Source organism: Alnus glutinosa, chromosome 5, assembly GCF_958979055.1.
Source record: "Alnus glutinosa chromosome 5, dhAlnGlut1.1, whole genome shotgun sequence".
NCBI lineage: Eukaryota > Viridiplantae > Streptophyta > Magnoliopsida > Fagales > Betulaceae > Alnus > Alnus glutinosa.
Genome location: NC_084890.1, coordinates 12,340,915 through 12,364,160, shown reverse-complemented (window position 1 = coordinate 12,364,160; position 23,246 = coordinate 12,340,915). Strand labels below are relative to the sequence as shown.

At 34.9% G+C, this 23,246-nt stretch overlaps 3 protein-coding genes across 6 annotated transcripts; 1 reads left to right on the top strand and 2 right to left on the bottom strand.

The window, feature by feature from the left end:
• Positions 1-3,665: 3,665 nt before the first annotated feature.
• Positions 3,666-6,667, top strand: LOC133868538 (SAP-like protein BP-73). Of its 4 annotated transcripts, none has more exons than XR_009900350.1 (3): positions 3,666-3,810; positions 5,527-5,913; positions 6,015-6,667. XR_009900350.1 is itself a non-coding variant. In XM_062305458.1 (3 exons), exons 1-3 carry the CDS (start codon positions 3,705-3,707, stop codon positions 6,380-6,382), a joined length of 819 nt encoding a protein of 272 aa, XP_062161442.1. In that variant the 5' UTR covers positions 3,666-3,704; the 3' UTR covers positions 6,383-6,667. The 4 variants fall into 4 exon arrangements, 2 of the variants coding, with proteins under 2 accessions (XP_062161442.1, XP_062161441.1); XM_062305458.1 differs by having other exon boundaries at positions 5,569-5,913; XM_062305457.1 differs by having other exon boundaries at positions 5,569-5,922.
• A 481-nt stretch (positions 6,668-7,148) lies between these two features.
• On the bottom strand, positions 7,149-10,186 carry LOC133868539 (large ribosomal subunit protein uL5z-like). The gene is made up of 5 exons (XM_062305459.1): positions 10,040-10,186; positions 9,833-9,940; positions 9,634-9,676; positions 9,350-9,545; positions 7,149-7,465 (listed from the first exon to the last, which is right to left on the bottom strand). The coding sequence occupies exons 1-5, from the start codon at positions 10,040-10,042 to the stop codon at positions 7,270-7,272; spliced, it is 546 nt and encodes a 181-aa protein (XP_062161443.1). The 5' UTR covers positions 10,043-10,186; the 3' UTR covers positions 7,149-7,269.
• A 2,398-nt stretch (positions 10,187-12,584) lies between these two features.
• LOC133868470 (uncharacterized) lies at positions 12,585-16,227 on the bottom strand. The gene is made up of 2 exons (XM_062305370.1): positions 15,047-16,227; positions 12,585-13,040 (listed from the first exon to the last, which is right to left on the bottom strand). The coding sequence occupies exons 1-2, from the start codon at positions 15,685-15,687 to the stop codon at positions 12,818-12,820; spliced, it is 864 nt and encodes a 287-aa protein (XP_062161354.1). The 5' UTR covers positions 15,688-16,227; the 3' UTR covers positions 12,585-12,817.
• Positions 16,228-23,246: the final 7,019 nt, after the last annotated feature.

Genomic DNA, 23,246 nt, shown 5'->3' with positions numbered 1-23,246 from the left:
AGTAGGAGACCTAATTGGGAGGCGTTCGTGTTAGGTTACACGTTAGAGAGCAAGGTATGACCACTGCATCAGGGGTATGTGAGTGTTACTACTTTGTATCTAGTCTTGTCTTCTGAATAGTGGATATCCTGGGTTTGGCTACCCCGGAGTGGTTTTTCTCATATTGAGTTTTCCACTTCGTTAACAAAAATTCTTGTGTTATTTATTTTCCGCGTTGTTATTTTGTTAACACTTTGTGCACACACACACTTAGAAGTCAATTTAAATTTTTCAGTCTTCAATGGTGCGGGTCACCAACGAAGATCCAGAAGATGACTAAATCCAAAGAACAAACCAAACATTAATCTAAATCCAAAATGAAAACATGTGTTTTTTTAAAAAAAAATAAAAAAATAAAAAAATAAAAAAATTATCTACATTATCTAAATCCAAACGAAACAAATTTAAATAACCAACCTTCTCTATACCACGGGAATCTTCCTTCCCTTACCAATCCCGTAGGCGACTTGATACCATCTTGTCCGGAACAGCTGGTATCATCCACGGGGAGCTAAAAATCGGTCTGATCTGCTACAGATTCGGCGTTTCGTTTGGGAAGAAATAGTCGTTCCCGAGCTGGTTAGGAATCGACGACTTTCGGCATTTTTAGGGAATGTTGTCCATGGGAAGCTAAATTCGGCAGGATCTTGCGAAGATTCAGATTTGGGGTTAGGGAAGAACGGTCAACCAGAGCACCAGATCTGGTTAGTATTGGTTCTGCAATTTGGGGGAATGGCTGATGAACTCTAGTTTTGGTCGATTTTCGCAATGTTCAAGTTATGTTCGTTCTCTATCGTTCAATAAGTTTAATCCACGGTAAAAAAATTTCGAAACAAAACGTTGTTTAATTAAAATAGGTTTTAATTAGGAAATAATCGGACATATATGTGGCATGACTTACACTGGACATATATGATGTGGCCAGGTGGACAGGTGTCGTGTTAATAAGGCACCATGTGGCAATGACGTGACCGGATGTTAAAATTTGGACGGAAAATCTAACAGAGGTACCAAATAGGTTTTTACCCATAATTCAGGTACCACCTATGATACAAAACAAAACTTAGGTAATAAATTTAAAAACAGTTAAAACTCAAGTACCAATGGGGTATTTAACCCAAAAAAATAATAATAAAATAAAATTTACAAATAATAACTCTTCACAATTTACTCCGACGTTGAATGGGGTGGAGGTGTTTTTGGATGGTTAACTAGTTAAGAGTATCCTGTATAGATTTTAAAATAATTATAACTTTGTTATAATAATGTTTACTATTTTAAAAAGTACAAAAAAATATAGTAAATATTTTGAGATAAAAAATGTTGTGTTAGTAAAGGTATAATGTTTATATGAAAAAAATTCTAATTATTTATTTTAAAAAATAATTGGTAAGGTCTTAGAAAATCTACATGGTAGAGAATTTAATTTTTTTTAAAAGAATTCTAATCCAAATTAAATTTTTGTTAGATAAAATTAAGTAACACAATAACCACTCTTTCTCTATTTTTTTTTTTTAACTCACTTAAGTCATCACCATCATCTCTTATGGATTTTAGCTCACAACCTATTATATAAGAGAGATTATTTACATCTATTTATTGTCTTTCTTTTTCATCTGTCTTTTTTACAAATTCATCATTGAATTAGTGGAACCATATGTTGGTTTCGTGTGGTCTTACATATTCAGTAGTGAATTTGTCTATTTTTCGTATGGAGATGGACATGAGATGTGCAAAAGTTAAAAACCAAATATTTCTCATTATAACCAACATGTTGTCCTATATATTCAATGATGGATTTGCCCATATCTCCGCATGGAGATGAACAAAAGATAAAAACCAAACATTTCTTATTATTTAATTATATTCTCATTTTATCTCTACTCATCCTAAAAGGTGAAACTCGAGGTTAAAGGAAAACTTAGGATATGTTTGGGTAACAATTATTTTTCATTATTTTTCAAAAACATGTTTGGGTTTTTTTAGAATTTACTCAGATTTTATCTAATTTTTTCTAATTTTATCTCAGGTTTTTCAAACCATCTAAACATAATTTTAAAAAACAAGTTGTCTCAGTGTTCACAATTTTAAATATAATACAAAATAATATAATATAATACAAAAAAATTACACACCCAAACGATCTCTTGGTCACTCTCAACCAATCCTCAATATGTAAAAGTTCGATAGAAAATTCTTTGGAAAGAAAGAAGGTGCCACTCGAGGTTAAATGACAACATGAATAAGAAATGGTAATTAGTTGTCGTAAGATGGTCGATTAAGTATTTAAGTGAATAAGAAAATGTGATTATTTTATAATTTAGATGAATAATGAAAAATAATAATATCAGTTAATGATTAATGAAAATGTCAAGAAAATCATGCAGGTAAAACAATGAAAAATGATTCCTACACTAATTTCTCACAATAGCCCCACAACAAGCTGATGTGGCTGATAATATTTTATTATTTTGTCAGCTTGTTGTGGGGCTGTTGTGAGAAATGAATGTAGGAATCATTTAGCTCCGTATCTTTACTTATATCAATAAAATAGTTTTCTTTTTTTCACAAAATATAAGTTTCTTTACTTTCATATTTTTTACAAACTTTCAACGATAAAAGGCAAGGAGAGAAAAAATAGAAAGAGAAAAATATTTTGTGTTAAAATAATGAATAGGAAAACCTTTAGCTTCTGTATACATTGGGTACCATTTGAGTAGCATTCTCAGTGTATAAGAAACCTATAAAGAAGCTAGTGGAAGTGATTTTTTTTACTTATATTTAGGGAAGTGAAGCAGTTATAAGGTAGTTGTTGTAAATGCTCTTATACCCATGTTTCGACAAGACTTGAATTCGACACGCGACATTTAGGATGGATATATATATATATTTTTTTTACACGACCCGTAAATCTGATATAAATCCAACATGAAATTAGCGGATTAAAGTTGAGAGGTCCGACCAAATTAATTAAATGAATCGAATTAAAGTTGATTTATATAATTTTATATTCATATTTTAACACGACTCTAACTTGGCACAGAAAACGAATTGTCACTACAATTATCAACTGCTAGGGCTTAAACCTTTGAGTAATATTTCTTGCATAGCTTTTGTACAACTCTAACAACTTTTTTTTTAAGATCAACCATTAAATATTTAATGCCCATATATAAGAAAGCAAATCCACTCACATGTAGGAAAATAGATATGACGTCCCACATAGCCTGAGAATGGGGATATACTTATATGTAAAAACGCATAATTTTTAACACAACGTGTTTTAAAACCGTAATGGCTATAAACCTATCACAACTCTGCAGGTAATAGTACTTCTGCGAGAGTAGTACCAGGATGGGTGACATATTGGGAAGTCTAGTTCGACAGAGCCAAAAGCGAACAATATTATGTCGTTGGGGTAGATCATCCAATAAAAAAATTAAATAAATTAATAAATTGTTTGAGTTGTACGAAAGTTGTGAAATGATGCATTTCTAAACCTTTTGACTTTGACCCATATCAACCGCACACTGTCGCGACTACGACGCCACGTGTACTTCACCACTCAATGCCGGGTGTATAGTCCGACATATATGAGAACATGTGAATACAATCGTGCTAATCCATTTGCATATTCAGGAATCTCAGATTTCCTAGAAAAAAGTATGAATGCAGTAGGAGTTTTACGTTCCCATTCTGCCCTTCAATTTCCCTCTTTCCTCTCATTCAGCAGGCAGCCCAATCTGGGAGGAAAACCCAGCACACTGAAAGGTACCAAAGCTTTCAACTTTCAAAACCCATATCCTATGTTCCTATAGTTTTCTTTTTCTTTCTGTCAAGAGTTATGGATGCCATCTATTTAAATAATTTATTCTATGTTAAAATATAAATTAAGTGATTAAATTCACTATTTTTATAGCTTTGGATAACTCTGATTTAACATGCATCAGATGTGCTGTGGGTATTGTTGTCTTTGTACTGTGGTTGAGATTTGCTGTACTGTATTGCTGTTATCATGCTTGGTCGTCGAATTTTGCGATTGGATTGTAGTAATTGTAGGGAGTCTTTGTTGGGTTTTGATGTTTTGAGTCTGCAACTCGTGCGTGCGGCAATAACTTTGTTTTTGCACTCTGCTGTTTGCGGAAAGATAAATTCTTTTGATTGATGGATGGCTTCTCAGTTGATGCTTGAACTTCTTTGTGGTTAGAACTTGTAATTTATGTTCATATGAAATTTTACCTTCATATTATGAGGTAATATTAATTAAATTGAGACTTACAAATGAGCAGTCCCTAACTTTTACCTGTTATTTTTGGTGTTTGTATGTTCTCACCCACGATTTATCTATAGTTTTGATTTTCTAAATTTCTTTTGGCTTGGAGTGGAGTCCCCTTCCTGCAAATCATGTTTATGGTCAGCTACTTTGTCATCCCGATAGGAAATAGTGAATTTAATTATTTAATTAGTATTTTTATACTTTCTCTCACATACGGGCTCAAACTTCCACTTAAAAAGTGATGCCAACACGTGAAATGTTGAATTAAATTGGAAGGTAAATGACGGAAATAAGGTTCGAATTCAAGACCATTCCTTTGATACTATGTTAAATCATCACGTGTCCCAAAAGTTTAAGCTCATAGGAAATGAGAAATTTAATCATTTAATCAAATATTCTAACACAAACCACGTAATACAAGTGTGAGTCGGACCATACCAAGGCTTAGGGATCTTCATGTGTGAGATCTGGCAGACCATCTTTAATGGATTGATAAAGGAAAAACTTAGTTGGCATCATTCAGGAAATTTGTTATGTCTATTGTGAGCAAGATGCTGAAGATTTCAACCACCTCTTCTTCTCTTGTCCTTTTTCAGAGAGAATGTGGCATTTCTTATCTGATAAGTTCAACCTGCAATGAGTTTACAGAAGCTGGGAGGATACAATTTGCTGGACGGCCCAATGCTTTAAAGGGAAATCCCTTCTGAGTATGAATTGTAAACTCATGCTAGTTACAACATTCTATTGAACTTGGAGAGAAAGGAAATCAAGAACCTTTGGTGATAGAGGTAGAAATACTTGTAATATGTCCTATGAGGTTATGTATTGTGTAAAGGAAAGAATTAATACCTTCCATGGTCTTTTAGGCCTGGTCAGTATCTTCCTTTATATTTTGGTTTATGAGTTGGTTGGGGGACTCTTCAAGGGGTTTTAGTCTCTTTTCCAACCTGGGAGTTTTCGGCGATGTTTAGTCTGGGATATTGCCCATGCTATTGTATAGCTATGGTTTTTTTTTCCTTAACACAGTCACTTATTTACTAGAATAAGTAAATAAATAAGGAGCTTGAAAGTCGTCTTTACTATTTGTCTGTTTGTTTCTGATTTAGCTATATTGAGTCTATCATTCCCTCTTTATTAGCTTCTGCCAAAAATTGGATGTCGTTGTTATTTATATGTTTGTTTGGAGCTTATGTTTGTTTTGTGAACTGCAGACTGAGAGACCATTTTTTGATGCAGCTTGTTAAATTTGGCAGAGATTGCAGATGGGCCTTTACTCTTTGACTCCCAAAAGGATTTTCCTCGCTTAACTGCTTTAAGCATAAGATCTGATGGACATAGAAGACATGGACCTCCCGGGAGAAGTTCTGCCTCAAGAAGAAGAAAGGAGGATGAAAATGAGACACCTCAATCATCCGATAGTAAAAAGTCCAACTCATCTAACCAGGAAGAGATAATTGCTCTGTTCCGACGAATTCAGTCTTCAATCTCAAAGGGAGAGCCTCTAAGTACGAAGAAGAGAAATTCCAACTTGTCTGAGGATAAGTCCTCCCCTGAATCAATTCTGGACGTTCTTCGCAATTCAAGGAAGCAAGTGAAAGGTGATGCAGGTGGATGTCACCATCTGGTGCTGTTGTGGAATTTGTTGAGTTTTATCTACTTGTTTATGATATATATAATTCGGATTTTCTTATTATGACAGACAAAACTTCAAACAAGGAAGGTGATAGGTTATTGACAAGAAGAAGAGGTGTGCCCAAGAAAGAACAGGCAGAACAGAACAGTCCACAGGTGGCAGAGTTAAAGTCAACCCGGCCGCCGTCTAAATTTGTGAAGAGATCCCCAATACCATCTTCATCAACCCCAGGAGGAAACATACTTGAGTTGAATGATGAAGCATTGGCGGCTAGAGCTGGAAGCAAGGAGTTGAATTTGCCGAGAATAGAGGAAATGAAACTAACAGAGCTTAAAGAACTGGCAAAGTCTAGAGGAATGAAGGGGTACTCAAAACTGAAGAAGAGCGAGCTCGTAGAATTACTGAGGTCCGAAAACAATGGGAAGTTTTCCTGAGATGAGAGAAACATAGAATCCAAAAGCTTGAAGTTATAAAGCACTGACAAAAGAAGGTGATCTTTCTTGGAGGTCCTCTGTTTTTGGTTTTTAGTGTCTCGTTGGTTAACAGCTCTAATTATCATGACTTTTAAATTTAGCTACATGAACATATTCTACTGTACCGAATTTCCTGTAGTTTAATGGCATCATGTGCAAGCTGCCAACGGTCCTTTTTTCTCCCTCTCGGAACTTCAAATGTCTATTTTGCTAGTTTTATCTATCGTATGGTTCCTTTTCTTTGTATGGCCTCAAGCAATGGTCTAACTTCTGCTATTGCTTTCTGCGTCGCTCAAAAAGCGATCACATAGACTAGTTGAGAAATGGCTCAGATATTTATAGTAGCTGCGATCACATAGACTAGTTGAAAATTCCACCATAAACGTTAATGGGGATTAAACATGAGAAAATAATGCCAAGATTGTCAGCAATCATGCAATGGATAATCAAGTCCTTGTTGTGACAGTACGAGATTGGGGAGAGAGATCATAAAGCTGTTGGGATGTAAAAGCTAGAAGCCTTTACTCCCCAATTGGAGGTTGAAGGCTTGAAGCTTTCTGAAAATTCCTCGACGTTTTGAATGAAATGGATTTAATAGTCGGGATTTAAAATTGCTGCATCTAAATGGTAGTAGTGTACATGATGTCAATGTCATACTCTGGCATCAAGAGTAAAAGGGAGAGAGAATAATCCTGGCAACTCATAAAATGAAATCACCAGAAGGTACTTAAAACCAAAGTAACTCATAAAATCTCATTCAAGCAAAATATTAATACTGGTAAACAAATACATGAGTGATAACAGCTCGCCAAAACTAGAACAACTCCAACTTTATATAGGAGATCTCTCTAAGTTGTATTTTGGGACTTGTTGAGGATAACTCCTTCATATTTCATCTGGAACCACTTCATTGCATCCTCTTTAGTAACTCTGTGCTGAATTCCAACACGCGACTTGCATCTACGACGACGACCCACACGGTATCCTGCTCTCTCCAAAACAACGAAAAAGTCCATACCATAGATACCAGTCGAAGGGTCATACCTGAAGCAAGAAAAAACAACAGTTAGCTTAACATACCAATTCCAACTCTTTTTTCATAAATAATATTGATGAGGTTGGCCAGAACTTGAAATCCCCAGCATATTCAACCATATCTTCTATCTATTAGCACACTGTTATAGCAATATGTAGGAAATACCATAGGTAAATAAATATATCACAAACCATATTAACAATATAAAAGGAAACCATCAGAACCAAACAAACTACAAAAAGCAGGAAACCCAACTGGCTTGAATGCATTATAGAATTCTCAGAACTAACATGAACCAAGCTTGGGTACCCATCACTTCCAAACTAGTATTTTTCCAAGGAAATCAAATTCCTTGGAATAATCTAATACCATATTGAAGTAGTAACCTCTTTGCGGATATCTACAGTTATATTACGCCAGACATAAAGCCTTGTGCTCATATCAACATAAGACGCAAACCCAATAAGAAGGCACAACGTCCTAAAGTTGCACTCGTGCATTTATCAAGTCAATAAAAAGGTTACTCATATGAACAAAGAGAAGTCGATAAATAAAGAGCAACACCTACAACTATTTTCCAACTTTTAAAACTTGCCAACACGTGTCATCATATAATTGGAGCCACTTCAACCACTAATTTTTTTTAACACCCTCCAATCACATGTTGACATGTGTCAACAAGTTGTAAAAAGAGTTATAGGCCTAGCATTTTCATAAATAAAAAGTGAAAAAATAAGGGAAAAAAAACTGTGGCTTGAAGTGGAATGGTAGCTTCAGTGTTTCATAACCTAAAAAAAAAAAGAAAAAAGAAAAAAGAAAAAAGAAAAAGAAAACACATCATTCCTGCTTAAGCTTGTTATGATCAAAGACATTGCAATTAGCTTAAGTGACCACAGGTCAAGATGTTCATTAATCTGAAGGTTGGGTTTAGGTCTTTGTTGATGGGGTGGTCTAGAGACAATCAAATTGTGCATATTGAATGATGAGGGGAAGCAAGAAAAAAGTCTCTTTCATCTTGCTTCTTCCTGCTCTCTTATCAACCCTTATATGAATATCAAAACCATCTCATGATAGCATGCACGTTTTAAGAAAGCCCATAATCTACTAGATAATATACGATTACAATTTTATTACTGGAACAGTGGATTGGGACCATACTTTTCAGGGAATGAATTTTAGCACAGCCTATAAAACAAGTACATGTTTTAGAGAGAGGACACATGGAAGAAGAAAGAAAAGTATTTTACCTAAGCCACCTAAGAAGTAAATATATAACCACCCTCCCCTTGTGCAGTCCTCATGGTTCCTCAAGCACAAAACTAAGGTTACATTTGGTACGCCGATGGCTATTCCATTAGAAAAAAAATGAATAGTTGTTATTAGGAATGGATGAAGGTGGAATAAAATAGTTATGGTGTTATAGTATATGATAATGATCTAGCACTTGGAATAGTCCTTCTGGCCATGAGAATGGCTATTCCAAGGGTATTTTATTCCACATTCTTCTATTTTCAATAAAAATGATTCATTTTTCCTAATGGAATAGACATTCTGCGTACCAAACGTAACCTAACTAGTTTATACATGCCACTCTCTCATTAAACACACCCAACCCAACCCATCAAAAGATTCTTTCTTATCATGACTACTACAAATTTCAATAGCTTTCTGGCTCAAATAAACAACATACTATGTATCACAAACATAACTTTATTAGCAATTTACTTATTAAAATAAATAAATAAATAACTTTATTAGCAAGATGAATGCAGGTATTCACAAACCATTGTCATATCTGGCAAAAGATTTTATCCCAATAAACACGAATTCATTAGCTACTACCATACAATGCCGCAAACAAGTACTTGTAGGAAAAGAAAGATGCTAATTACTTGATTCCGAGATCGATGTGCTCCTGAATACCAAAGCCGAAGCAGCCGGTATCGCTGAAGTTCCTACGCAGAAGCTCGTACTCCTTCACCTTCAAGCCACTCTCCAGAAGCTGCATCGCCTTCTCCCCTCTCACAGTCACGTAGCACGCTATCTTCTCGTTACGCCTGATCCCGAACGATCTCACCGTGTACCTAGCTGTTTTCCGTTCGTTCGGTCAGACCGATAAACAAATCGCAAATCACAAAAGAATTAAAATTTCGATAGCCAGTTACTCGGATCGTACCCTTGGAGAAGACTGGGGTCTGGCCACTCAGTTGCTCCAACACCTAGGGGGGGAAAGAAAAAAAAAAACCGAAATGTGATTTGATTTAGAGTGTTTTTTTTCTCGGGAAACAAACGAGAGAGAGAGAGAGAGAGAGAGAGAGAGAGAGAGAGAGAGAGAGAGAGAGAGAGAGAGAGAGAGAGAGAGAGAGAGAGGAAACCTTGGAGGCTCTGGTGAGACGGTCACCGCTCTCGCCGACGGAGATGTTGAGGACGAGCTTCTGGACCTTGATCTCCCTCATTGGGTTGCTTAGTTTCCTCTCCGAAGCCTGCTTTGTTCATAATCAAATACAACTACAACATCGTGAGAAACAAAACAGATTGATGAAACAAAAATCATATTGGATCAGAGAGAGAATGAGAGGGACCATTGTGGTGTGGAGGAGCGGAGGCAGAGAGACTGGTCACTGGAGTGGAACGCCGTGGGAGATTGGAGGGTATAATAGGAGCGGAACGACATGTGTGCTAGGGTTTGTCGCCGTTGCCCTAAATGACGATAATGCCCCCCTCAAAAGTTTTTTTTTTTTTTTTTTTAAATTACAATCTCTTGACCCTGTTGGATTTCAAGTTCAAGCCCATCAAATCCAAAAAATAATAATAATAATATAAAGTTGAACCCTATCATATTATCATGTAATTCTGCTAGGGTTTTTTTTTAATAGGATTCACATCATATTAACAGAAAACTTGTATTATATAATGGGATTTGATTCTTACACAATAGGTTGTGCACCGAGTTTTTCTCTTATATAATCTAATGGTGATTATAAGTTGAATATCTTGTGTTTATGCTCTGTTTATTTCAACGTAAAATAGTTTTTGTCGTAAAATATTTTCAACGAAATCATTTTAAAAAAAAAAAATAATCTCTGAAAATACATTTCGGCGTTTGACTCATACGAAAAAATCATCAACAGTGAAAAATTACCGGTGACAAGATTTCGTCACTGACCAGTAGGATTCTAACTACTGCTGATCGAATTTTGGCGATGAAGGCCAAAATCCGGATTGGCCAGATTCTGGCGAAGGTGGCTAGAATCTGGCCATTTGTGCCAGATTTCGATGAAGGAGGCCGGAATCTAGCAATTTGTGCCGGATTCCGACCGTTCTAGCAAAATTTTGGCTAGATGGCCTAAATCTGGCACAGTATTGTCGGAATCCGTTGCCAGATTCCGACCAGTTTAGCCGGAATCCGTCGATGGTGGCCTGACATCGTCATATTCCAGCCGAAATTTGGTTTGTCAAAATCTGGCGACTGTTGCCGGATTCCGGCAATGGTCAACTGCTTCAGCGTCAATGGCGGACCCAGGCTTTAAAAGATGGAGGGGTCAAATCGAAAAAAAAAAATAATTTGAGGGCAAAACTAAAAAAAAAAAAAATTAGGGGGTAAAATTTAGAGGAAAATTTTGGGGCTTGGGGGGGCCAGGGCCCCCGCTAGTCCCAATGTAGGACCACCCATGTTCAGCGTGAAAGTCGACTGCATCTGCTGTCTGTGAAAAATGAAAAAGACTAAATCATTTTCCGAAATTTACTAAACATTTTTTGTCAAACGGAAATCATTTTCAAGTTGAATATTATTTTCGCCCCACCAAACACCAAAAATGTTTTTAGATAGTTTCTAAAAAATATTTTACACAAAAACAAACAAAACATTAGTTTTGAAATTATGGTATATTAGGGTCGAGGCTGGTGGTCCTAAAAGTGGATCTATGTTTGATTATTCCATCCATTTGGATCTGCTCATTCTCGCCATTCATTTAGTGTTCATAGATATGGCTAAAAAAATAAAATAATAATAATAATAATAATAATAATAATAAAAAGTCAATTTAATATGCTTTAAGGCAAAGTAAAATAGCAAGATCAAGAGAGGATGCTGATCTTTACAGTTTTTGGTTTCTTAAGAAAATTCCTTACGAAAATTAAAAGTTAGTGAGACTTTGCTCCTTATTTGGAAAATCGTTTGCGGTATTCTTCTTATCAAATTCAAATTCCCTAGCTAATGTGATGAACCCATCATAACAACATCACTCTGGTTATTCATTGTTAGATCATAAAATCTTCTTGTGTCCGGACCGGCCGATCGTTCCTTGCAAAACAAGGAAGTGGTCGTCAGTAGGCCTTCGGTTATGAGATTAAAGGCACTTTGACGCTTAAGTCAGTGTTCTAATTGTGAGGGGAAGAAGAGATGAAGAGAGGGAGAAAGATAGCTCTCCCTTGAGGGGAGAAGAAAAAATTACGTAAAAAAGGCTTACCCCTGTAATGAAGAGAGAAAGAAGACCAGGTCTTTCTGGGCCTCTCATTGGGCCTTAGCAACAAATCGACCCTTTCATTATGCTAATTTGGGCCCCTCTTGGGCTTCGGCTGGAATTAGCCTTGTTTTAGGCTATCTTGGGCCTCAGTTGAGGTTGTCTTGTCCGAAGGGTCTTAGGTCTGGTCCATACTAGACCTATTCTGGGTCTATCATTCATCTCGAAAAATAAATAAATAAATAAAAAATACCCTTTCAGGTGCAAATTTGCTCCAATCCAATTTATTAAAATGTTATTTTATCTTTAAAATATGTGATTTTCACGTCCAAGTGAAAATATTTGTATTGTTAATACCAATACAAACAATGCACCGAAGATGAAGCCGTCTAGATTCAAAGGGAACGTCGCACTTAGAAGGCTGCTATACTACCAAGATCACCCTGTTTGTGAATCCTGGAAATTACATCTGCCAATCTGGGAATAACAACTAGGAGAATCTACGCATGCGAACAGATTGCCCTTTTTATGTAAATATGATCCATAAATTTAGTGTTTCATGTCTACAATGGAGGCTCTCCAAGAAAAATAACATGCCAAATGTAGCCCCAGTGGGTAGGGCAGTGAAATCCTAACAAAGAAATCAAAATCAAAATCAAAATCAAAAGAAAGGGAGCAATAAATAAGAGAAAACAACCTTCGAGTGTTTATCAACCATGCTAAAAGCAAGCAGTAAAGAACTCCATCTGGGGCTAAATTGTCAAGGTGGCAACTTCTATAATCTGAAGCCTCAAATCTTTCAGGGCCTAATGTATGAAGACTAACTAGGTGGTGTGTCTATTTGTCAAACCAAAAGTATGCCAGGAAGAACAATTGGGATTTTTATTCACACCAATATTAGAACATATTTACACGAAAAAACCATGGCAGCACGAAAGCTATTACCAGGCACGCCATCAGGAAGTTACAAAATGGCTGTCCCCGCCAACACCCTCTACTCCTGTCTGAGGAATTATTACTTCTGCCAGCTGTAAATCTCCTTTCATTCCATTCCTCCATTAATCTGTTGCCCCCAACACCAGTAATATTGTTGGCTGTTTGACCGCAAATTTCACACAATCTGCAGGTATAAAGAAAGAAAGAAATCTGCATAAGTACTTTGATAAGAATCAACTGTAAGTGTGCAACTTTTTCAGCATACTTCAGCTAACCATGAAACTAGATGAAAACTCAGGAACCTGTGGACTCACATTCGTCAGGAAACCATTTTCCCTAGAATCCGTAACATATAATTTTAACTGCTCCCTATATCCACATTTGGGTGCATGTGCGTGTGCTACTATTCATGATTCCATAATCTAACAAGCAGATAGTTATTTTACTAGATGACTAATTCCCTTGTCTTTATTTTACTAGATGACTAATTCCCTTGCCGCACAGAGGGAGAGCAGCCTATTTTTTGTGACATACGGTTTTACATTATTATTAGGTTATTGTATCACACTATTCATCTTCTACATTTTAATTTGACCATTTGTTGGGGGGGGGGGGGGGGCTAAAAATCACCATTATTTATTTCTATTTGTTAAAATATAGGGAAAAGTACACCATTGGTCCCAGTAATTAACCTAAATTACAAATTGTTGATTAAAGTTAAATTCTGTTAAAAATTTTGACAGATTCCGTTACGCGCTACTTATTGTCGCCATCTTATTGTCGCTGACATGGCGTCTAATGGAATCTGTCAAAATTTTTAACGGAAATTGACTTCAGGGAGCTATTTGTAAATTAAGCTAACCATAAGGATCTCTGAAATAATTTTGATATCAGAGGAAGCGATTTGTAATTCAGGTCAACCACAGAGACCGATAGTGCAATTTTTCCTAAAATATATTTAAGTACCAGAGAGGAGAATGCATACAGAAAGAGCATTGCATGGTTTGCAAGAATGGTATGAGAACAAACCTGCTTTGATTATGCAAAACGCTGTTTCAACCGATATACATATTTGTAATAAGTGATTGAAGAGTTCAAAAAAAAAAAAAAAAAAACACTACGTATATTTATGAGTGTACGTGAACTCCTGGCATAGAAAAGAAAATAGCAATTTAAAGCCAAAATTGAACAATTGCAACAATTAAACACTAACAGAAGCAGTGCATAAATTACATTTTAAGGCCTTCCCAAGTGGCCTCTAATGTTAGAGGAATAGGGCATAGACCTCTTGTATAAATGATTCTGCTAGAAAGCAAGTGCCTTTCTACCAATGATAGAGTAACAAATAAGTATAATGCTACGATCAACATAATATATTTCATTCCGCTTGCATCTTCATAACTCAATGGTTCATGGTTTTTCCAAGAAAGTATTATGCCGTACAATTTAGAACTTCAACCCCATCAGAACAGGTGAGCATAGACCTCTGGTTCTTTTTTGTTTTAAAATATATATATATATATATATATATATATATAGATAGATAGATAGAAAGGCAAATCACCAACTGAACAGGTGATAAATGAGAAAAGTCCAACTCAGAAGAATAGAAAAATAACAGAAATTAAAGATCAATGTCTAACATTAAGAGCATAATAAACTCAAGAAAGAAAGTAAGAAACTGAATCATGAATGAACAGAAGGCCAAGTGAATTGAAATAAAAAACCCAGTCTAAGCTTATGAAGTGCAATCCCAACACCCTCAAATGCTCTTCTTAAATTAATTCACTGGTTGATCACATTTTGTTCACATTTAATGCCATTTTTGTCATGGGTAATGAAACAACCGAACACTAAATTCTTAAATTTAATCAATTAGGGAAAGAAAAGAAAGAAAAAATTCAAGTATTGTTAGTGGCATGTCATCGGAACTTTAAGGTCAACATCTTGCTCAAGGTGGCTGCTTTTGGACCTTTCTGGCAGTCCAGATTTACCAGAGGGAAAAAAAAAAAAAAAAAAATTAAATCAAGATGAAGAAGCCAAACATTAATCCTCAAAAGAACCAAAATCAATTAGATTAATGACATAAGAAGACAGTCAAGGGTGCAAAGCTTCAACTCCAAATTCAACACTAACACATATATTTTTGCCCACAAAACATAAGGTAAATCAGAAACAAGATACAATTACCTGTTCCCTTTTAGCTTGAACCATGTCTCGGCACAGAAACTATGTGCAATGCCTAGCTCATCTTTACACCCACAACCAAGCTCAATTAATTCCGTTGTTGAAGTCATATTAGCATTACTAGTAACTATTGTTGCCGCGTCCGATGACTGCTCAGAACTCAAATGGCAAATCCTACAAACCCTTTCCCCCTCCCAATTCTCACCAAACCCTTTACCACTGCCACACTTCACATCAATCACACACGCATTGCTCTCCAATTCAGACACCCTTTTCTTCGCCTCTTTCGTAGATACCTTACTTGACCCGAATTCATCACTTCTTGCTCCCGAGCCCCTATCTTCTCTCCCAATACACAGAGCCTCATCCGCAATAATAACAACCAGAGTCTCAGACACAACCTCACCAACCAAATTGCTCGAATTCTCACTCATTCCTCGATCAATCTCCTCTTGATTGACCGCATTTTCTTGTCCTTCTATTGTACCCAAAACTTCCGAACCCCCATTTTCTTCACTAACACACACAGTATCCCTCTCTTTTGAATTAACCAAAATCACATCCTCAGACACCACCCCATTAACCGAACTGCTCGAACTCTCACAAAACCGACCCGGTAATACCTTAGGCTCCTCCCGATCCATCACCAAACAACAAATTTCGTAACCACTGCATCAAATTTCCCAACTTTCTTACAAAACCCACCACCAATATTTTTCGTATAGATAGCACCCAATTACATAACCAACATTTATTTATCCGAACAACAGAGAATAAACAATGCAACCAAACCCAACGACATGTTCAAACCTACTCTTGTAATAAGCCACTCCATGCTATTGAACATATTATAATCTCCCAAACCCAAAACGTATACAAACCGAAATCTAAGAAATACCAAACCTTTGATCCTAGTTTATGGAAAAGAGCTCCAATCAGCCCCCAAGATATGCGTTTTTCTTTCGGTTGCCAAAATCTGAAAGAAAAAAAATAAATAATAAACAAATAAAAGTTGGAGAACAGCCCCAACTGTTGCAATCTGAGAAGGAATAAGGATTTCAATTTCTGGGAATTGGGGGATTCATAAATAAGAGGAAAGAGTGGTGGGTTAGGTGAAGAAAGGAACTGGAAAATAGTAGGAAAACGAGGTTGAGTGAGGGACGACTTTCATTGGATGCGTTGCTTAAATAGCCTGTGGGGGAGAAAGCACAGGATTACTGTAACGCGCATTTGGCCTAATCCGTCTTGTGTCATTATTATATTCTCCTAAATTGAGATGATTTTTAAAATTAAGAAAATGACACAACTGCAAGCTGTTGTTGAAAGTTTTAGAGACATGAGGTGGGTGGTTTCAAGTGGTCGAACCCACCGTATGAATATTACGTGGGACTCATTCTATGTCTCTAGACTTGTAATTAATTATTAATAAATTTTAATTGAATAATAATTTTAAAAAAATAAATAATTGTACCATTGATTTCTGAGATTGGTCTAAATTATGAATTACTTTTTATGGTACAAAAAGTTCATGGAAGGTCCTTGTGATAAACTATAATTATGAATCACTTTCTAAACTTGTTTTCCGTCCATCGAGTTAATAGAATCTGTTAGTTTGTCACGTCATATAAATAGTGAGACAACCTTTAAATATAATTTGTATTGTAATTTATTAACGGACTCTATTAATTTGGTAGACGAAAAAGTGGACGAAAAATAGATTCAATAAGTGATTTGTAATTATAATTTATCTCAATAATATTTTATAAATTTTTTATACCACGTGAAATGGTTCATAATTTAAACCAACTTCAACCCCAACGATGATGATCGATGCAATTACTTATTAAAATAAATAAATAAATGAATGAGAGAGCCATAAAAATAGTAGACGAGACATTTCTAGAGTAACTCGCCCACAGCTACAGCCTACTAATTTCTCTTGGATTTTCGGCCGACGTGTTTCTTTTGTCCGAGATTTCGTTGACTTATTGCGTCATGTGGATGGGTTTGTGTTTCCAAGGTAAACCTTTTACTTGAAAAATTAAAATAACTAATAAAAGATTGTTCGAGTTTTTCGTTACAAATTAAAATATATATATATATATATATATATATATTAAGATTTTTTAATATTTTGGTTTATTACATCTTTATTAATTATATTAACGTTATAAATGTGAATTATTTAATTACAAATAATAATTAAAACTTTAGGACTTTTTTTTTCACCTATTGAAAATTTATATAGTTCGGTCTATGACTTACGTTGATAAGATAAAATTTAAAAAACTACATTTTGTTCTTATTTCTTTTAAGTAATGTTTACAATATATCAAGGTCCTATTTCTACGAGAATTAGGTAATACAAATAGACTTCAGCTACAACAAGATAAATAATAGTCTTCAACTCTGACTAGATGATATACTTTAACTGTAGTTATGTCACAATCTTTAACTGTGACTAGGTGATAGCCTTCAACTGTAGATTGAATTCTCAAACTCCTGATGTACTCTATACTCTAACAATTTTTAATTTGTGCAACGACCTTTTCAAATTATTATTGGGGTTGCAATATTATTTTTTATTACGAGTACTTTTGTTATTTAATTTTTAGCAAAAGGTCAACCTTGCAACCCTAATTATATTTTGGGAGAATCGTTGCACAAATTAAAAATTAGAAGGGGCCATTATAAAATAAATAAAAAAAAAAAAAAAAAAAAAAAAAATTGGAGGGGACATGACAAATTGTTTGGTAATTAGAGAGTGATAAATGTAATTTTTCATTGTTTTTGTATAGAATTATTCTTAATTCCCCTAATAAGAGGGTTCTCTAGGTTGTTGTTTAAGATTAGAAAGCAACCTCATAATAAGCTGTCATTGTTCCAAACAATAAAAATAGATTTTGATTTAAATTAAAATTACCAAGTCAACTTGATATGATGATGGCTTTACTTACTTTGATATTAACCTTGCTTGTTCATGAAAGTGAAGAATATCTTTGAGAAGAGTGAATCCAAAAAATAGTATGATGAAAATGACCCCACAATTGTTTATTTTCCACTCCACATTAGCTTTCTTAGACACGGCAAAGCTTATATATATATATATATATATGGTGAGTCCATATCCAATAAGGTGTTTGCTAAATTGTCGTCAATCTTCAAACTAGATGGCTGTCTTGGAGAAGGGTTTTTTTCTTTTGCCCTAGAAACACTCTTTTGAACCAATAAAAGGACTGCAAGGATGGGATGATGATGATCCCCATCACCTCATCCAATGGCACAAGAGACGCAGCACGTACGGGAAGCGTGGATAAAATGAAGAAGACTGCGACTTATACAAATAAGAAATGCTATTTTTATGACTTGTGTTCAATTTCTATCCAACTCCAACAAATAGACATTTAGGACTCGGTCTATGAAAACAGATTCAATTACTTATTTATTTGAAAAAAAGATTGAAAGAGAGTTGGACAGAAGTCGAAGAAGTAACATGTCTCGTAAAATAAAGGAAAAGGTACATATAGGGATGTAATCGAGTCGAACTGAGTCAAATTTTAAGATTTCAAGATTGACTTGTTTATGAGTCGAACTCAAATTCGAGTCAAGCTATAAAATTTGTATTCAAGCTCGGCTCGTTTAAAACTCGGATGAGCTTCAGCCCAAACTCGAGCTCGTTGAGAATGACATTTGAACCAAGCCGAGCCGAGCCGGGTTACTCGACAAGCTTGGCTCAAACAACCTCTACACTAACTATTAATAACTTAATATGTCAGTTTAACATACTAAATACTATTGTCAAAGTATTATAATTAATATGTAATACAATATTTACTTAGCTAGTATACTATATGCTTATTTAGTGTGCGTGTGTATATATATATATATATGTAATATACAAAAAAAAAAAAAAAATTGAGTAACACATAGTTAATTACATTCACTTAGTATATATGTTAATAAACTAGATAATATGTTAGATTATGAACTAACTAGTTAGTATGTTAACTAATACACACACATATAAATATTAAATAACATATATAACATATATTACTTAATTACTAATATACATACTTAAATCTATATAACTCATTTTTAATAATATATAAGAGATATGAACGAGCTAATAAGTCGGACTAACGAGCCAGGCGAGCGATCCGGTCAAGCTGAGCTCACAAGCTCCTATCAAGTTTTGTCGAGCGAGTCGGGCATATATCACTTACTAATTTAGCGAATTTCTACAGTAACGAGTGAGTTGCTACAGTATCGAGCTCGAATTCAGATCAAGCTAAACGAAGCAGGTTGTCGAACGGACTGGTTTATTTACATCCCTATACACGTAGCTTAGAAAACAAAACAAACAGAAAAGTAGAGAATACATAACTGCAAAAAGAAGAAAATAAATACTAAAAGATATATGCTATAAATACTCTCTACTCTCAAGTGCTCACTTCTTAACATGCAGTAAAAATCATCATCAGATGTTATCTATACTTTTTCATTTGTTATTTTATTCAATAGTAATTTTCACTACATCGTCAGGAACTGAGTACTTACGAGTACGTGTAACACTACTCATACTAGAACCGATCTAAACCTGAGCATTCTCTCAATTATGGAAAATCTCTTAAAAGTTGGAAAACTAAGATTTAAAACGACAATGAATCCTTTTAAAAAGGAAACACCAAGTAATATATGTCCTAATCTCTAAAGAAGACAATTCAAACTAAAATTGATAATTTCCTAGTCTAACATTGGAATTAGTAAACGGTAATTTTGACTCAAATTTGGGATAAGAATTGGCTGGGTCTTGAAATTATATGCAAATTCTTTTTTTTTTTTTTTTTTTTTTTTTTTTTTTTTTTTTTGTAATTTCATTATCTGATACCCAATAAGACCCGTCTTTTTTCACAAAAACTACACGTGGGATATTCATGTTCCAATTTTAAATGTTTTCCAAATTTTGGGTATTAATAGATAACACCTACGGATTGAAATTCTGTGCAATATAATATCATGCATTTAGGTTTATTCATTTCAGATGAATGATTTAGCTTAGCTTAGGTACTGCAGGAATCTCAATCAGGTTCAAGAGCTAACTTTTGCTACATATGAGCTGTTCCCACCAAGATAGTTGCACAAAACAAATTAACGAAGATTAATTATTCAATTATTGTTGCTTAATCCTTAATTATTTATAACCCATTTGACATTTGAAAACTAATTAGTACAACCAAATTAGGTGTATTATTCTTCTTGGAAAATCAACAACGTTTCCTTTGTATAATAACTTAATAAGAGTTCATTTTTTTTACACTTATGCTCCGTTTGTTTCGACGTAAAATGGTTTCCGTCGTAAAATATTTTCGACGAAATTAATTTCAAAAGAAATTATTTTCTCGAAAGTATTTTTCGGCGTTTGGTTCGCACGAAAAAATTACGAAAAGTGAAAATGCAAATGTCACCGGAATCCGGCGAGCATGTTTGGCCGGATCCGGCCAAAATTGCCGAATTCCGGCAGGACACCTCCGGGCCGGGTCAGATCCGGCCGGATCCGGTCATTTTGGCCGGATCTCGGCAGGATTAGTGGCCGGATCCGGTCAGATCAGGCCGGATTCCGGCCATTTTGGCCAGATCCGGCCGGATCAGTAGCCGGATCCAGTCATATCCGGCCGGATTCCGGTCATTTTGGCCAGATCCGGCCTGATCAGTGTCCGGATCCGGTCAGATCAGACCGGATTCCGGCCATTTTGGCCAGATCCGGCCGGATCAGTGTCCGGATCCGGTCAAATCAGGCCGGATTCCGGCAAGTTTCTGTCCATGACCAGATTCCAGCCAGATTCCGCCGACATTCGGCGCAGTTGCCGGATGTCGCCGGATTCCGGCAGCCGGCAGTATTCCGGTGGTCGGATTCCGACGCCAGCATTATTCCAATGACTTGATGATGCCAGATTCCGATGCTGCCTATTTTCGAACGACCGACTATTGCCAGATTCGACCAGTCAAATATCAAACGTGCGTGTAAAGACGAAGAATATAATTTTGGAAAACGATTTACGGTTTTTAAAATCGTAAATCGTTTTCCAAAAATTAAATAAGGTTTTACGGTCAAACCGAAAATGGTTTTCGTTGACCGTTATTTTCGCCCCTACCAAACACCGTAAAATACCGAAATCATTTTCCGGAAATTATTTTACGCCGAAACAAACGGAGCATTAAAATCTACCGCAATCAAAGCTAAGAATGGAGTGCTTTACTAGCACTTTTCTTGATTTTTTATTTTTTTTTTATCAATTTAGGAAACTAAATCATTTTTTGACTTTCCTATTTAAATGCACTCTACAATAGCTTTCCTTATTATTTTCCTATACCATTTAGGGTCCGTTTGGGTTTGCGATTTCAAAAAGTGCGATTTAAAATAACGATTTTAAAATGTGCGATTTGAAAAAAGTGATTTTTAAAAACGCAGTTAAGCGTTTGGCAAAATCACAGTTTAGCCTTTAAAATCGCGAATTTACCTTTTAAAATTTTGTGTTTTCAAAAAAGCACTATCTTATCTGCGATTTGAAAAAACAGATTTTCTGCGTTTTCAAATCGCAATTTTTAAAAACGCAGTTCCCAAACGATCTATGTTCTGCGATTTGGTTTAAAATCGCACTTATTGTTTATGAAATCGCAATCCCAAACGCACCCTTAAATATTCTTTAAATTAAATGTTCTGGGAAAGAGAAATCATTTAAATATTGTTTCAAATAAATGCTTGAGGAAATATATATATATATATATATATATATATATATATATATATATATATATATATATATATATATACATTAAAATAATGTTAAAGGAATCAATTTTACTACAACTTTTAATTCCCTTGGTGTTTCTTACAACAAGTAAATTTGATTCAATGAGTTTTTTTAGGAATTTGGAAAGAAAATAAGATTTATGGAAACGGCTGTAATTGCTCTTAGGAAAAAAAAATTAAATAATTTTAACAAAAAAAATAAAAAATAAAAAATAAAAGAGGAAACGAAGAAGAAGAAAGAGAAAGAAGAAAGAAGAAGAGGAAAGAAGAGGCTAAGAATGGAGTGGTAATCACATCATCCTCATCCCTGCAACTGAAAATAAGAATCCTTGTGATAAAATAATAAATAGATGCATATATCGATGGTCCTACTTTGTGCAATAATAATGATATCTATGGCGGCGGGGGCACAATTCCAAGCCCAAAAGAAATTCTGGACACAATCAAGATGGGAAGTTGGAGGTCATAGTCTATCAATGCCACATGAACATGCCTGATTAAGATTGGTAACATTTTACCATTATTGAAGGGATAAAATGGGCTTCAACATGCTTCACAGATTCTGGTGGACTTCATATTTTCTGTAAATCTTAGAATATCAAGACTCTAAAAAAAAAAAAAAAAAATTGTGCTGAGTTATATCACGTAGTTTATGTTACGTTTTTAAGTGTTCTATATGGTTTAAATAAAATCTTAATCGAGTGTATATAAGCTTTTGAACATCCTCTCTTTACGAGCCGATTTTTAAAGGTGAGTTATACTTAAGATTTGTATAATTTTGGTATAAGAGTCAGCCATTACATCGAGTATGAGATCGAAATCAATTTGTCGAGTATGAGATCAAATGAATTATGGTTTTGTGCTCGAGTCATGAAGGGGGCAATCTATAAGTTGCTTAATTAGTATAATCTTAACCATTTGTATATAAGCTCTTTGGTACCCTTTCCTTGCAAGCAGGTCTTCAAGTGTGAGTTTTATCTAAAATTTATATCATACTAGTTTGTTTATTTATTTATTATTATTATTCAATTATGAGACGCTCTTTGCATCGAAATACGAGTAAAACCTAGGTATTTTAGGAGTCCGTAAGCAAGTATATATATATATATATATGAAAAAAATTACCCTTTCATTAAAAAAAAAAAAAAAAAAGAAAAGAAAATTCACCCTAATTGTCAACATTGAAAGGGATATGCAAGTAATGATATATCAAACACTGCTGGCACTAGGAAGTGGTTTTGTGGCATGTCCCATGCCAACAAATGATAAATGGAGACGTTTGTTATTGTGTTTTGGAGAGACTTAATTTTGTTTTTATTTTGAAAAGGTATTTTTGATGTGATATAATGTTAAAAATTATTTAGAAAAGAATATAAATTTATAAAAGGA

What these genes read in the sequence shown, in the direction of transcription:
- LOC133868538 (XM_062305457.1), top strand. Translation starts at nt 3,705, where the DNA reads ATGAATGCAGTAGGAGTTTTACGTTCCCATTCTGCCCTTCAATTTCCC. An exon ending in AAAACCCAGCACACTGAAAG is followed by an intron (nt 3,811 to 5,568) that starts GTACCAAAGCTT and finishes TAAATTTGGCAG; the next exon opens with AGATTGCAGATGGGCCTTTA. An exon ending in GCAAGTGAAAGGTGATGCAG is followed by an intron (nt 5,923 to 6,014) that starts GTGGATGTCACC and finishes TTATTATGACAG; the next exon opens with ACAAAACTTCAAACAAGGAA.
- LOC133868539 (XM_062305459.1), bottom strand. An exon ending in GTCTCACCAGAGCCTCCAAG is followed by an intron (nt 9,677 to 9,832) that starts GTTTCCTCTCTC and finishes TTCCCCCCCTAG; the next exon opens with GTGTTGGAGCAACTGAGTGG. An exon ending in GACCCCAGTCTTCTCCAAGG is followed by an intron (nt 9,546 to 9,633) that starts GTACGATCCGAG and finishes AACGGAAAACAG; the next exon opens with CTAGGTACACGGTGAGATCG.
- LOC133868470 (XM_062305370.1), bottom strand. Translation starts at nt 15,687, where the DNA reads ATGGATCGGGAGGAGCCTAAGGTATTACCGGGTCGGTTTTGTGAGAGT. An exon ending in TTCAAGCTAAAAGGGAACAG is followed by an intron (nt 13,041 to 15,046) that starts GTAATTGTATCT and finishes TTATACCTGCAG; the next exon opens with ATTGTGTGAAATTTGCGGTC.